This window comes from Pristiophorus japonicus, chromosome 16 (assembly GCF_044704955.1).
Source record: "Pristiophorus japonicus isolate sPriJap1 chromosome 16, sPriJap1.hap1, whole genome shotgun sequence".
Lineage (NCBI taxonomy): Eukaryota > Metazoa > Chordata > Chondrichthyes > Pristiophoridae > Pristiophorus > Pristiophorus japonicus.
In genome coordinates this window covers 131,044,636-131,057,715 of record NC_091992.1, presented here as the reverse complement: position 1 = coordinate 131,057,715, position 13,080 = coordinate 131,044,636, and the positions used below count along the sequence as shown (strand labels likewise).

Genomic DNA, 13,080 nt, shown 5'->3' with positions numbered 1-13,080 from the left:
GGCCCATTGCCGTTCACCAGGACATCGGGTGAGCCGTGAGTGGCAAACTTGGCCCGCAGGCTTTCAGTAGTGGCAGCGGACGTGCTAGCCAACATTATCTCACATTCAATCCACTTGGAATACGCGTCTACAACCACAAGGAACATTTTACCCAAGAATGGGCCTGCATAGTCGACGTATACCCTGGACCACGGTTTGGAGGGCCAAGACCATAAACTTAGCGGCGCCTCCCTGGGTACATTGCTTAACTGTGAGAATGTATTACATCTGTGAACGCAGGACTCTAAGTCCGCATCGATACCGGGCCACCACATGTGGGATCTGGCTATCACTTTCATCATTACGATGCCTGGATGGGTATTGTGGAGGTCATTGATGAAGGTGTCTCTGCCCTTTTTGGGGACCACTACTCGATTGCCCCACAGAAGGCAGTCTGCCTGTATAGACATTTCATCTTTGCGCCGCTGGAACGGCTTTATCTCTTCCTGCATTTCCACTGGGACACTGGACCAGCTCCCGTGAAGCACACAGCTTTTGACTAGAGATAATAAGGGGTCCTGGCTTGTCCAGGTTTTGATCTGCCGGGCAGTGACGGGTGATTGCTCACTCTCAAATGCTTCCATAACCATGGCTAAATCTGCGGGCTGCGGCATTTCCACCCCCGTGGTTCGCAATGGCAGCCTACTGAGAGCATCGGCGCAGTTTTCTGTGACTGGCCTGTGGCGGATGGCGTAGTTGTATGCAGACAACGTGAGCGCCCATCTCTGGATGCGGGCCGATGCGTTGGTATTTATCCCTTTACTCTTGGAAAACAGAGATATAAGTGGCTTATGGTCAGTTTCCAATTCAAATTTTAGCCCAAACAGGTATTGATGCATTTTTTTTTACCCCATAGACACATGCTAACACTTCCTTCTCAATCATGCTGTAGGCTCTCTCAGCCTTAGACAGACTCCTGGATGCATAAGCAACCGGTTGCAGTTTCCCAGAATCATTTGCTTGTTGCAATACACACCCGACGCCATATGACGACGCATCACATGCTAGTACGAAACACTTACATGGATCATACAACACAAGCAATTTGTTTGAGCATAACAATTTTCTCGCTTTTACAAAGGCATTTTCTTGGCTTTTGCCCCAAACCCATTCATCCCCTTTTCGTATTAAGACATGCAGTGGTTCTAACAGTGTGCTGTGACCCGGTAAGAAGTTACCAAAGTAGTTCAGGAGTCCCAGAAACGACCGCAGCTCCGTCATGTTCTGTGGCCTCGGTGCGTTCTCGATTGCCTCCAACTTCGCGTTGGTGGGCCTGATGTCGTCCGCCGCAATCTTCCTTCCCAGGGCCTCCACTTCAGGCACCAGGAAAACGCACTTCGAGCGTCTTAACCTGAGCCCCACGCGGTTGAGTCAACTAAGAACCTCCTCCAGGTTCTTCAGATGCTTGACTGTGTTCCGACCTGTGACCAAGATGTCGTCCTGGAAGACCACGGTGTGCGGGATCGACTTCAGTAAGCTTTCCATGTTTCTCTGGAATATCGCCGCCACTGATCGAATTCCAAACGGGCATCTGTTATAATTAAAAAGAACTTTGTGTGTGTTGATGCAGTGAGGCTCTTTGATAATTCCTCCAGCTCCTGCGTCATGTTGGCTGAAGTCAGATCCAGCTTCGTGAACGTCTTTCCTCCCGCCAGCATTGCAAAGAGGTCGTCGGCCTTTGGTAGTGGGTATTGGTCCTGCAGGAATAAACGATTGATAGTTACTTTGTAATCGCCACAAATTCTGACGGTGCCGTCTCCCTTGAGGACAGGAATGATTGGACTGGCCCACTCGTTGAACTCGATCGGTGAAATGATGCCCTCTCTTTGCAGCTGGTCTAGCTCGATCTCTGCCCTTTCTCTCATCGTGTACAGTACTGCTCTTGCCTTGGATGGGCCGCGCCCCCGGAATCAGGTGGATCTGCACTTTTGCTCCTTGGAATTTCCCGATGCATAGAACATAGAAACATAGAAAATAGGTGCAGGAGTAGGCTATTCGGCCCTTCGAGCCTGCACCGCCATTCAATGAGTTCATGGCTGAACATGCAACTTCAGTACCCCATTCCTGCTTTCTTGCCATACCCCTTGATCCCCCTAGTAGTAAGGACTACATCTAACTCCTTTTTGAATATATTTAGTGAATTGGCCTCAACAACTTTCTGTGGTAGAGAATTCCACAGGTTCACCACCCTCTGGGTGAAGAAGTTTCTCCTCATCTCGGTCCTAAATGGCTTACCCCTTATCCTTAGACTGTGACCCCTGGTTCTGGACTTCCCCAACATTGGGAACATTCTTCCTGCATCTAACCTGTCTAAACCCGTCAGAATTTTAAAAGTTTCTATGAGATCCCCTCTCATTCTTCTGAACTCCAGTGAATACAAGCCCAGTTGATCCAGTCTTTTTTGATATGTCAGTCCCGCCATCCCGGGAATCAGTCTGGTGAACCTTCACTGCACTCCCTTAATAGCAAGAATGTCCTTCCTCAAGTTAGGAGATCAAAATTGTCCACAATACTCCAGGTGTGGTCTCACCAAGGCCCTGTACAGCTGTAGTAACACCTCCCTGCCCCTGTACTCAAATCCCCTCGCTATGAAGGCCAACATGCCATTTGCTTTCTTAACCACCTGCTGTACCTGCATGCCAACCATTAATGACTGATGTACCATGACACCCAGGTCTTGTTGCACCTCCCCCTTTCCTAATCTGTCACCATTCAGATAATAGTCTGTCTCTCTGTTTTTACCACCAAAGTGGATAACCTCACATTTATCCACATTATATTTCATCTGCCATGCATTTGCCCACTCACCTAACCGATCCATGTCACTCTGCAGCCTCATAGCATCCTCCTCGCAGCTCACACTGCCACACAACTTAGTGTCATCCGCAAATTTGGAGATACTACATTTAATCCCCTCGTCTAAATCATTAATTACAATGTAAACAGCTGGGGCCCCAGCACAGAACCTTGCGGTACCCCACTAGTCAGTGCCTGCCATTCTGAAAAGTACCCATTTACTCATATTCTTTGCTTCCTGTCTGCCAACCAGTTCTCAATCCATGTCAGCACACTACCCCCAATCCCATGTGCTTTAACTTTGCACATTAATCTCTTGTGTGGGACCTTGTCGAAAGCCTTCTTAAAGTCCAAATACACCACATCAACTGGTTCTCCCTTGTCCACTCTACTGGGAACATCCTCAAAAAATTCCAGAAGATTTGTCAAGCATGATTTCCCTTTCACAAATCCATGCTGACTTGGACCTATCATGTACCTCTTTCCAAATGCGCTGCTATGACATCCTTAATAATTGATTCCATCATTTTATCCACTACCGATGTCAGGCTGACTGGTCTATAATTCCGTGTTTTCTCTCTCTCCTTTTTTAAAAAGTGGGGTTACATTGGCTACCCTCCACTCCATAGGAACTGATCCAGAGTCTATGGAATGTTGGAAAATGACTGTCAATGCATCCGCTATTTCCAAGGCCACCTCCTTAAGTACTCTGGGATGCAGTCCATCAGGCCCTGGGGATTTATCGGCCTTCAATCCCATCAATTTCCCCAACACAATTTCCCGACTAATAAGGATTTCCCTCAGTTCCTCCTTCTTATTAGACCCTCTGACCCCTTTTATATCCGGAAGGTTGTTTGTGTCCTCCTTAGTGAATACTGAACCAAAGTACTTGTTCAATTGGTCTGCCATTTCTTTGTTCCCTGTTATGACTTCCCCTGATTCTGACTGCAGGGGACCTACGTTTGTCTTTACTAACCTTTTTCTCTTTACATATCTATAGAAGCTTTTGCAGTCCGTCTTAATGTTCCCTGCAAGCTTCCTCTCGTACTCTAATTTTCCCTGCCCTAATCAAACCCTTTGTCCTCCTCTGCTGAGTTCTAAATTTCTCCCAGTCCCCGGGTTCGCTGATATTTCTGGCCAATTTGTATGCCACTTCCTTGGCTGGTTCGAACAGCGAAGGAAATTTGTTTAAGGCCTGGGCACACGAAATGTTGTCAGCGGGCGATAGCGCTCGGACATCATCGCAGTTCCAGCGTATCTTTCCCAGCCAGCTCCTGCCGAGCAGCATGGGACCATCGCCCGATACCACCCAGAATGGTAACTTGTGTACCGCTCCATTGTAGGAGACCTTTACGGTAGCAGTGCCGATTACAGGAATCAGTTCTTTTGTGTAAGTTCTTAGTCTCGTTAAGACTGGTCTTGAGGCTGTGTTGCACCACATTCTTATTGAATGGCGGAGCAGGCTCGAGGGGCCAAATGGCCTACTCCTGCTCCTATGTCTTATGTTCTTATGTAAACGGAGTTGATATACAGATCAGCTATAAACCAATTGAATGGTGGAACAGGCTCAAGTGGTTGATTGGCCTATTCCTGTTCCTATAACCCTTGAGATTTAACTACTGCTTTAAACCTACTGCCAGATATTTATTAAATAGGTTACTTCAAGTCTTTTTTTAAATTCTTATGCAGCAGTTTCTCTGAACACAATAGAAGTACCCTGATTAGGTGTGAAGAAAATGATGATGGATAGGAAGACGCTGCAGGTATATAGCATGAACACCTGGTATTGTATGAATGCAAGTTTAGTTTTGTGTGTGTTCCATAATACTTATGTTATTAATATGCATGGTAATGGTACCATAATGGTTGGGTGAATATATGAGTCATGCATTCGGTCCAGTATTTATTCATTAAGGACCTCGAGTCAAAATGAGGACCTGCTGGAAAGCAAACTCTGAACTTACTGACTCCATGACCCCTCGGCAGAATAAATTCAGAAGATAGACCTTCCCTTCCCTGAGTGGAAGCCCACATAGAGCTGAGATGATGCCTTTGTCAGAAAAGATGAATTTCAGGCGATATATCCTTGCCTCCTGCGACCCAATAATTTCTTACCAATCTAACAGTGAAGGTATCATGGTGCGTAAAGCTGAAGAACTTTTGTTGTTGCAGGGATTGGGGGGGGAGTGTCGGAGGGGGCGTTCTTAGAAAAGTTGAAGCATTCGAGATGTAATTATATTGTTTTCCCTGTTTTTTTTCTCATGCTTTGGACTTTTTTTATTTTGCTTGTAGATTATTGCTTATCAGCCATATGGAAAGTCTGTGGACTGGTGGGCCTATGGAGTATTACTTTATGAAATGTTGGCTGGACAGGTAAGAAACTCCTTGCGAAAGGAAACTTTGGATGGTAAGATTTCCGTGCTTTGTATCAATGAGGCAGTTATTGAAGAATTTCATATTTAAAGGGCAGATTTAGATTTTTTTTTTCTATTGTCTTCACCTTTCAAAAAATATTTTGTGGAATGCCTGATCCTGCAAAACTGTTTGGATGAAATGTCAACATTTTTCTTGTGTAACATATCATAAGAGTTGGGAACTAGAGCAGAAACACCCACCTTTACAATCAAACTGTTAAAGAATTTGGATTACTTTACACTTTTTTGTTATAAGCCTCAGAAAACTAGTTTAAGGGTAGTATTAAGTCTTAAATGCAGGTTGCGTGATGGGAAGGGGATGTGTGGCAAAGAAGTAAGTTTTTAAAGATGGAACAAAAGAGTTTTAAGCAGGGGAAAGGTGGGGCAATGGATGAGGAAGTCAGTTTAAAAAGAATGAACTTGCAATTGTATAGCATCTTTCACAATCTCAGGAGTTTCCAAAGTGTTTCACAACCAACAAATTACTTTTAAAGTGTGGTCAATGTTGTTCTGTAAAGTGCACGATCGAGCTGCAAACATAGCTGCTGATAGTCAAGTGTGGCACTGTGCACATAAGAAATAGGAGCAGGAGTAGGCCATTTGGCCCCTCGAGCCTGCTCCGCCATTCAAGATCATGGCTGATCTTCTACCTCAACTCCACTTTTCCTGCACTGTCCTCATATTCCTTGATTCCCTTAATATCCAAAAATCTATTGCTCTCTGTCTTGAATATACTCAACGACTGAGCCTCCACAGCTCTCTGGGGTAGAAAATTCCAAAGATTCATCATTCTCTGAGTGAAGAAATTTCTTATCTCAGTCCTAAATTGCCGACCCCTTATTCTGAGACTGAGTCCCCTGGTTCTAGACTCCCCAGGCAAGGGAAACATCCTCCCTGCATCTACCCTGTCAAGCCCTGTAAGAATTTTGTATGTTTCAACAAGATCACTTCTCATTCTTCTAAACTCTAGAAAGGTCTTGTCTACTCAATCTCTCCTCATAGGACAATCCCCACATCCCAGGAATCAGTCTGGTGAACCTCTGTTGCACTCCCTTTATGGCAAGTAAATCCTTCCTTAGGTAAGGAGACCAAATCTGTACACAATACTCCAGGTGTGATCTCACCAGGGCCTTATATAATTGCAGTAAGACGTCTTTACTCTTATACTCAAATCCTCTTGTAATAAAGGCCAACGTACCATTTGTTTTCATTAGAGATAATCTTTTGTTGCATCCATGTCAAAGTTCAACAATCACAATGGTTCAAACACAGAAATTAGGTGCAGGAGCAGGCCATTCAGCCCTTTGAGCCTGCACCGCTCAAGAGTATCCATGTCCAGATTTTCAGAAAAATAAGTTGGGTGGGAGGAAAGAAGCTTTGTCTTAAAGCATGACAAAAACAGCATTGTTGATGTCAACTGGTAATATTATTGACACTCATGCCAATCTGTGTGTCAGCCTTAGCTCAGTGGTAGCACTCTTGCTTCCTGAGTCACAAGGTATAGAGTTCAAGTCTGATTCCAGACACTTGAGCACATATTCTAGGCCGACACAAGTGCCATCTTTTGGATGAGACATTAAACCGAGGCTCCAACTTCGCTCTCAGGTGGATGTAAAAGATCCTATGGCACTATTCAGAGCAGGGGAATTCTCCCTGGTGTCCTGGTAAATATTTATCCCTCAATATTTATCACTAAAACAGGTTACCTGATTATTATTTCATTGCTGTTTGTGGAATCTTAACGCTTGCAAACTGGCTGCCGTATTTCCTACATTACAACACTGACCACACTTCAAAAGCACTTCAGTAACATTAGTGCACTTTGGGATGTCCTGAGGTCATGAAAGGCACTGTATAAAATGCAAGTTCTTTATTTAGGCTATTTTCTACCAAACGTAACATTCACAAAGTTGTTGTGAGCTGTTTTAGAGAACAACAGCTAAAGGTCAGCAAAATTTAAACCATCCTCTTCAGCTTCCACCAATAACTACATGCATCCAGACTCCCCCCCACAAGCTAAGCTAAAAGCTATGGGGCTGAAATTCAGAAGCACAAGAAAGCTGGCGCCCCTATGATTTTTTTAATGTTCTTACCGCAGGGATCCATGATGCGGTTGGATGATCGATTTTCAGGACTTGTGCGTCACCACACTCTCTCCCCTCCGTTAAAGGGGAGAGAATCTGTCACTTTTCATCTTCGGCCATTGGGCTACCAGGGAGGGTTTCGGCCGGGCCAGCGGCCTGGCACCCAAGAGGTGGTATCAGGCTGCCCGTTACGGCCCGGCTGAACCCGTGGGCACTATCTTGCCAGCCGATCGGGAAGTCGAGCGGCAAAAATGATTACATGGTGACCCGCTGCAGTGGGCCCACCCCTTGAAGAGCCGCTGCGTGCCAGGCCGCATTCACCGGGGGATAAGGTGCACCGACACAGAAAGCTGTCGGGGGCACCGCACGGCGGGAGATCGATTTTTCGACCTGAATTTCAGTCAGTGCATTTTTACGGTGAGGGAAAGCTTGTGCAGTCATCAGCATTGGACCGTATCGGGTCCAGGCCAAAAAATCCCCGACCTGGATTTGGGTCGGGTCGGCCAGTTTACCACAAAGCGGCGAACACAGGATTCCGACGCATGGCCACCGCCAAATGAACAGTAACGGGTCTTTCTGAGACCTTGAATTTTGGCCCCATGCAATCTTGATTTACTTGTCAACCCAGAGTTGAGTTTCCTTTTCGACACTGATCTGTTGCTCCCGACTGCCCAGCTTTCACCTCAAGCATCACCCGTTCTATCACTACCACTCTCCCACTGCTGCCAAAACCCTCATCCGTAACTTTATCACCTCAAGGCTCAGTTTCTCCAATATTCCCCATCACCCTCCATAAATTGCAACTCATCCAAAAAGCATGGCCTTGGATCTTCACGTGGACAGAGACCAGTAACTCTATGACCTCCCATTCACGTCAAGTTCCACAGACCTCCCATACTTCAAATGAATTGATTTTAAGATTCTTGCCTCACCTTCTCATCCATCTGTGGCCTTGCTCCCTCAGCGATCGTCTCCAGACATAGATTCCTACCTGCATTCTGTGTTTCTGATACTAGTTTACTCCTTCAGCCACTATACTCTACTGTCTTCACTCAACACCTGTGCCTTCCCATCTTTTTTCAAAAACCTCCTCGAGACTCCGTCAATTTTTCTTTCACACTCCCACCCCCTTCTTCCTTTCCATTTCCTGTTCAGTGTCCATCACTCTGGAAAGCTGTTTGAGATGTCAAAAAGACCAGGGAGCAGCTGTCTCATTAGAAACCCTTACCTGCATGCTGAATTGCTCAGTGGTGATTAATGCTCAAATTAAAACAGTCACACCACTAAAAAAAATCTATTTTGGAAGGGTTCATTAGTGCTGGAACCCATTTGTTCACTTTTGGAGCTGAATATGGGGTGGCCCAGCTACAAAAGGGGTGGGGGGAAGCACCAGCTTTCCAGCAGTACTAAATTTCAGGCTCTGGATAGTTATGTATATTTGGATAGCGCAAAAACATTGATAGTCATGGGAAAATATACAGGTTGATGGACAATGTGGCAGATTCTGGCGTAAGGGTGTAAAGTGCAAGGCCTCTCTACATCAACATTCCTGATATGAAGAGCTCGGTGTTTGGAGTATGAGAATGTAGATGTAATGCTATTCCACAGTGCTGCACAGTCCTGATCTCAGGGCATGCCATCAGCAGAAGGCCATAAGCAGAGGTCTTGTGCTTTATCAAGGAACAGAAAATCAGAGGGAATTTCATCCCGGGCCACTCCTTGTATGTGCTGGTGGTTGACTCAAGACTCTGGGAGCAGATCACACAGCCAGAAGCATTTGCCATTGTTGGTCTGAATTAGGAAAGTTTGGAAACATCAAAATAAATGTAAAAAATTACATCCAGACTGATCCATGCAGCCTCACATGGAAAGTTAAGAACGAAAATTGTCAAATATATTTTTGAAGTCTCCCATGCAAAATAGATGTATGTTAAAATATATCAATGTAGTATAAATACTATTTGAGTTCAAAGTGTTGAATAACCCTTCATGATCTTGTTTCAGATCTGCTGGCAGTTTTAATAAAGCTTTAGCTAAAGCTTTTGGTGGTTTGCTTTTTGTGTTCCAACAGCCTCCATTTGATGGAGAAGACGAGGACGAACTCTTCCAATCAATAATGGAACACAATGTATCATATCCCAAATCACTGACAAAGGAGGCGGTCTTGATCTGCAAGGGGGTAAGACAGCACTCTGCTACCATGACAACATTCATTGAAAGTAATATGGTATCACCACGATTCATTTTGTAAGGTTAATTATTGCTGCTCTGCAGCAGACCGACGTGATTAAGAGCCTTCATACTGATTCTTTGTGAACATGAATATTTTGCAGTAATAGGGACCAACAGTTATCTAACTTCTTGAAGTATTGATTTCTAGTGGGAAGCCTATGCTAGCAGTCTTTCATTTAAAGCTTTTTTCACTCAACCTATATTTCTTTAATGTTCTGATCAACAACATAGCTGGAATCTAGCTCAGTGGATCCTCCCCTGAAGCTTTCACATTTCTTTTTTTTTAATGAAATTTTACTGAATATATTTAAAATGGAAGTTGTTTGTTTTTACGGCAACATAATTTTAACAAAAATTCTAATTTCCTTGCTCCTTTAGCTGATCCTAATTAACTTTAGTTCAGCTGCAGTGCAAGATATAACAACAACTTGCAATGCCTTTTATGTGGAAAAATGTCCCAAGGTGTTTCACAATAGTGTAAGGAAAAAATGGTCCCCAAGTCAAAGAACGAAGGATGTTTCCCCTGACTGGGGAGTTAAAACTAGGGGATCACAGTTTCAGGGGGCCATTTGGGACTGAGATGAGGAGAAATATCTTCACTCGGAGAGTTGTGAATCTTTGGAATTCTCTACACCAGGGACCTTGGATGCTCAGTCATTGAATATATTTAAGACAGAGATCGATAGATTTTTGGATATTAAGGGAATCGAGGGATATGGGGATAGAGGGGGAAAGCGGAGTTGAGGTCAAAGATCAGCCATGATCTTACTGAATGGCGGAGTAGGCTCGCGGGGCTGAATGGACAATCCTGCTTCTATTTCTTGTGTTCACTTGAAGGAGATCTTTAATCAAACCATCAGTCATACGCTGCTCTCAGGTTTACCATGTGTGAATTCCAACTCCTCAGATCAATCAGCTTGAAGTGCCAGATAATTCCCATACACCATTCCTTCCTCCAAATCTTAAAGCGCCATCTGCACATAAATTCACAAATTTGCACTTTCTTGGCATCCCTGAAATTGAATTATCCCACATTATGCTACTTTATCATGCACTTATTTGACCTCCAGTCTTTTCCCCTCTCATGCACACTCAGTCACTCCCCCTTAAGTGATAATGTTGTGATTGGTCTTGTGGTTAGTCCTGGATATGAATGTAGCAATTAGTGTCACAAGAAATACTTGTCTGCACCAGTGACAATATATTGGCTTCCTTTCTCCCCTAAGGACAACAATTGATTGATGGTTAGGACGAGTTCTCAATCTCCTCCTTTATTCCATCCCTATTCCATGGTTTTGATGGAAATGTTATGTGTATAGATTCAACACAAGGGTCCCAATATTTACAGGGAGAGTGTGGGGCAACGCAGAGAAAATCCAGCAAGGCTAGGGACACGCAGGTCCTGATGATTCATTTAACGGCTGGACTTCATAATTTTTTCCTTCCATTTCCCACCTGGCAACCGGCCACATTGACAGGTGGGCCAGCTACTGGGCGGGAAAAGAAGTGGAGAGAGGTCACAGCCAGGGACCCATGGGGATGGTCCCCGGCAACTGGGAGGGAGAAAGATATGGGGACTTGGTGGGTGGGGGAAGAGTGGGAATCGGGAGGGAGAGATCAGGGCTTGGTTGGGGGGTGGGGTGGGGGGGAGAGTGAGTGGGAATCGGGAGGAAGCAAGCGAGAGATCGGGGCCTGGTTGGGGGGGGCGGGGGACTGCAGGAAGAGAGAGGCAATCGGGAAGGAGGGAGCCAGAGATCAGGTAGGAGGGCGAGGTTGCTGATCGTGGCAATCAGCAGAGGGGAGGCCAAAGGCTTACTTGAGGGGACAGGGGAAGCAGTGCTGTTCCTCCTGGCCCACAAGGAGTGCTGGAAAAGTCATTCACCTTGTGGGGCCGGCAGCTCCCGCCTCCCTTTTACTGCTGTGTTTCCCGAGCCCCGAGAAACCCTGCCAATAACTTTTAAATTTAAATCAGGCTCCCAATAGCACTGTAGGAGCCTGATTTAAATATGTTCATGAAGTTTCCCACCTTACGGCATGCTACCCGCCACAGTAAAAATGTCAGTAGGCCCGTACGCGGCGGGTTGGAGAAACATTCCCTATTTTTTAAATTTCTCCCGCCCGTCATGAGGGTGGGGAAGGGGGGGGTTAATATCAAGGCCAAGGTGCCTGTACTCTGGCATCAGCAAGGTAATGATGGTATGTCACATCCCCTCCGCCAGGTAACACTGCAGCGACCTATTTGGTTGGAGAAGAAATTAATGTGCCTGCCTGACATTCATTCAGTGCTTTCTTAGCTGCTTGGACAATTATGTAGACGGGAAAATACAAAATGTATTGCCTGATCACATTGTGCAAAATTGTAATTTGGAGCACTTTAAATGATTACGTTGGTTACAGCTCCACTCTGCTGGATAAAGGCAGATGCAAAGCTTGAAAATGCAAGGTTCAGATTGTGATTTCAGAAGCTTGTGATATTATCCTTTAAAAAGGCACTGCCTTTGAAAAACAGTGACCTTGAAATGACATTATGCAGTAACAATACAATAATGCTGAATGCATCATCTGAAATCCCTTTGTCCACTATTTTAACAGAGGTATTAATCCATTTCTTAAAGCAGGTTAACTCCTCCATTTAAGTAGTAGGCAAATAAATTTCAGACAAACAAGTGAAGTACTGTATTCTCATGTTATCCACACCGTGTAATTTAAAGGCATGTGTTTGGAAACCTTTTATTTGTCAAATTCTGCAACTTGATGACGTAATTAATGTTGGAGTCACTATAATGAAAATGATCTTTTTTTTTTAAACTTGAAAAAAATCATTAATGAACCTTTTTATTTTAATTTTTGGCTTTTTGTCAAAGATTTTGGAGTATCTTTGCTTAAACAGACTCGTCAGAGGAAATGATAGGAAGTGTTACTTTGCCTGGAAGTGTGAAAGAACTGAAATAACACAAGCACATTTGGAAGCTAAATCATCCACAACTAATGGCTCTGTCTCTACTGATACTCATTATGCTGATATATTAATCATAGTTTCCACACTTACTGGCTTCAGCAGTTACTCAAAACAAATTTTCCCGATGTTATTCATTGATCCTCACTGTTCAAACAATACTTGTTTTTAATTTAGGTTAGGAGGGGAGAAATAGTCATGATGGGGATTCTTTGAAACTGCATTTCATGGTGTTGCTGATGTTGACATCCTGTTGCAATGCAGTTTAAGAATTGGAAAAGGAACTTTCAAATCAGCCAAAATCATACAACAACTATCCTGGTGAGCTCAGTAAGCAGCTCAGCTTAGTGCTGCTCGCAAACAATATTCCCACATTACTGAGCTGCAATGAAATACTAGAACACCAGCTGTTCAACTAGAACAAGTGGCTTTTTTAATGCACATGGATTTGTTTTGAGATAGGTACATTGAGTTGAATTTGAACCTAATTTTTCACTGATGTTACCTGAATCCTACTCACAATGCCATTTTCTGCTGGGGAAACACAGAAGTGGTAATG

General features: G+C 44.4%; 1 protein-coding gene across 5 annotated transcripts in view; it reads left to right on the top strand.

The window, feature by feature from the left end:
* The window catches only part of LOC139226835 (protein kinase C alpha type), a 542,945-nt gene that overhangs the window by 474,093 nt on the left and 55,772 nt on the right, over window positions 1-13,080 (top strand). For 4 of the 5 annotated variants that reach the window (XM_070857892.1, XM_070857891.1, XM_070857893.1 and 1 more), the window contains exons 14-15: window positions 5,128-5,208; window positions 9,405-9,512. In XM_070857892.1, the coding sequence (XP_070713993.1) occupies window positions 5,128-5,208; window positions 9,405-9,512 (189 nt within the window). Of the gene's footprint in view, window positions 1-4,527; window positions 4,592-5,127; window positions 5,209-9,404; window positions 9,513-13,080 lie in introns of those variants that run through there. The other variant, XM_070857895.1, reaches the window with a different exon arrangement.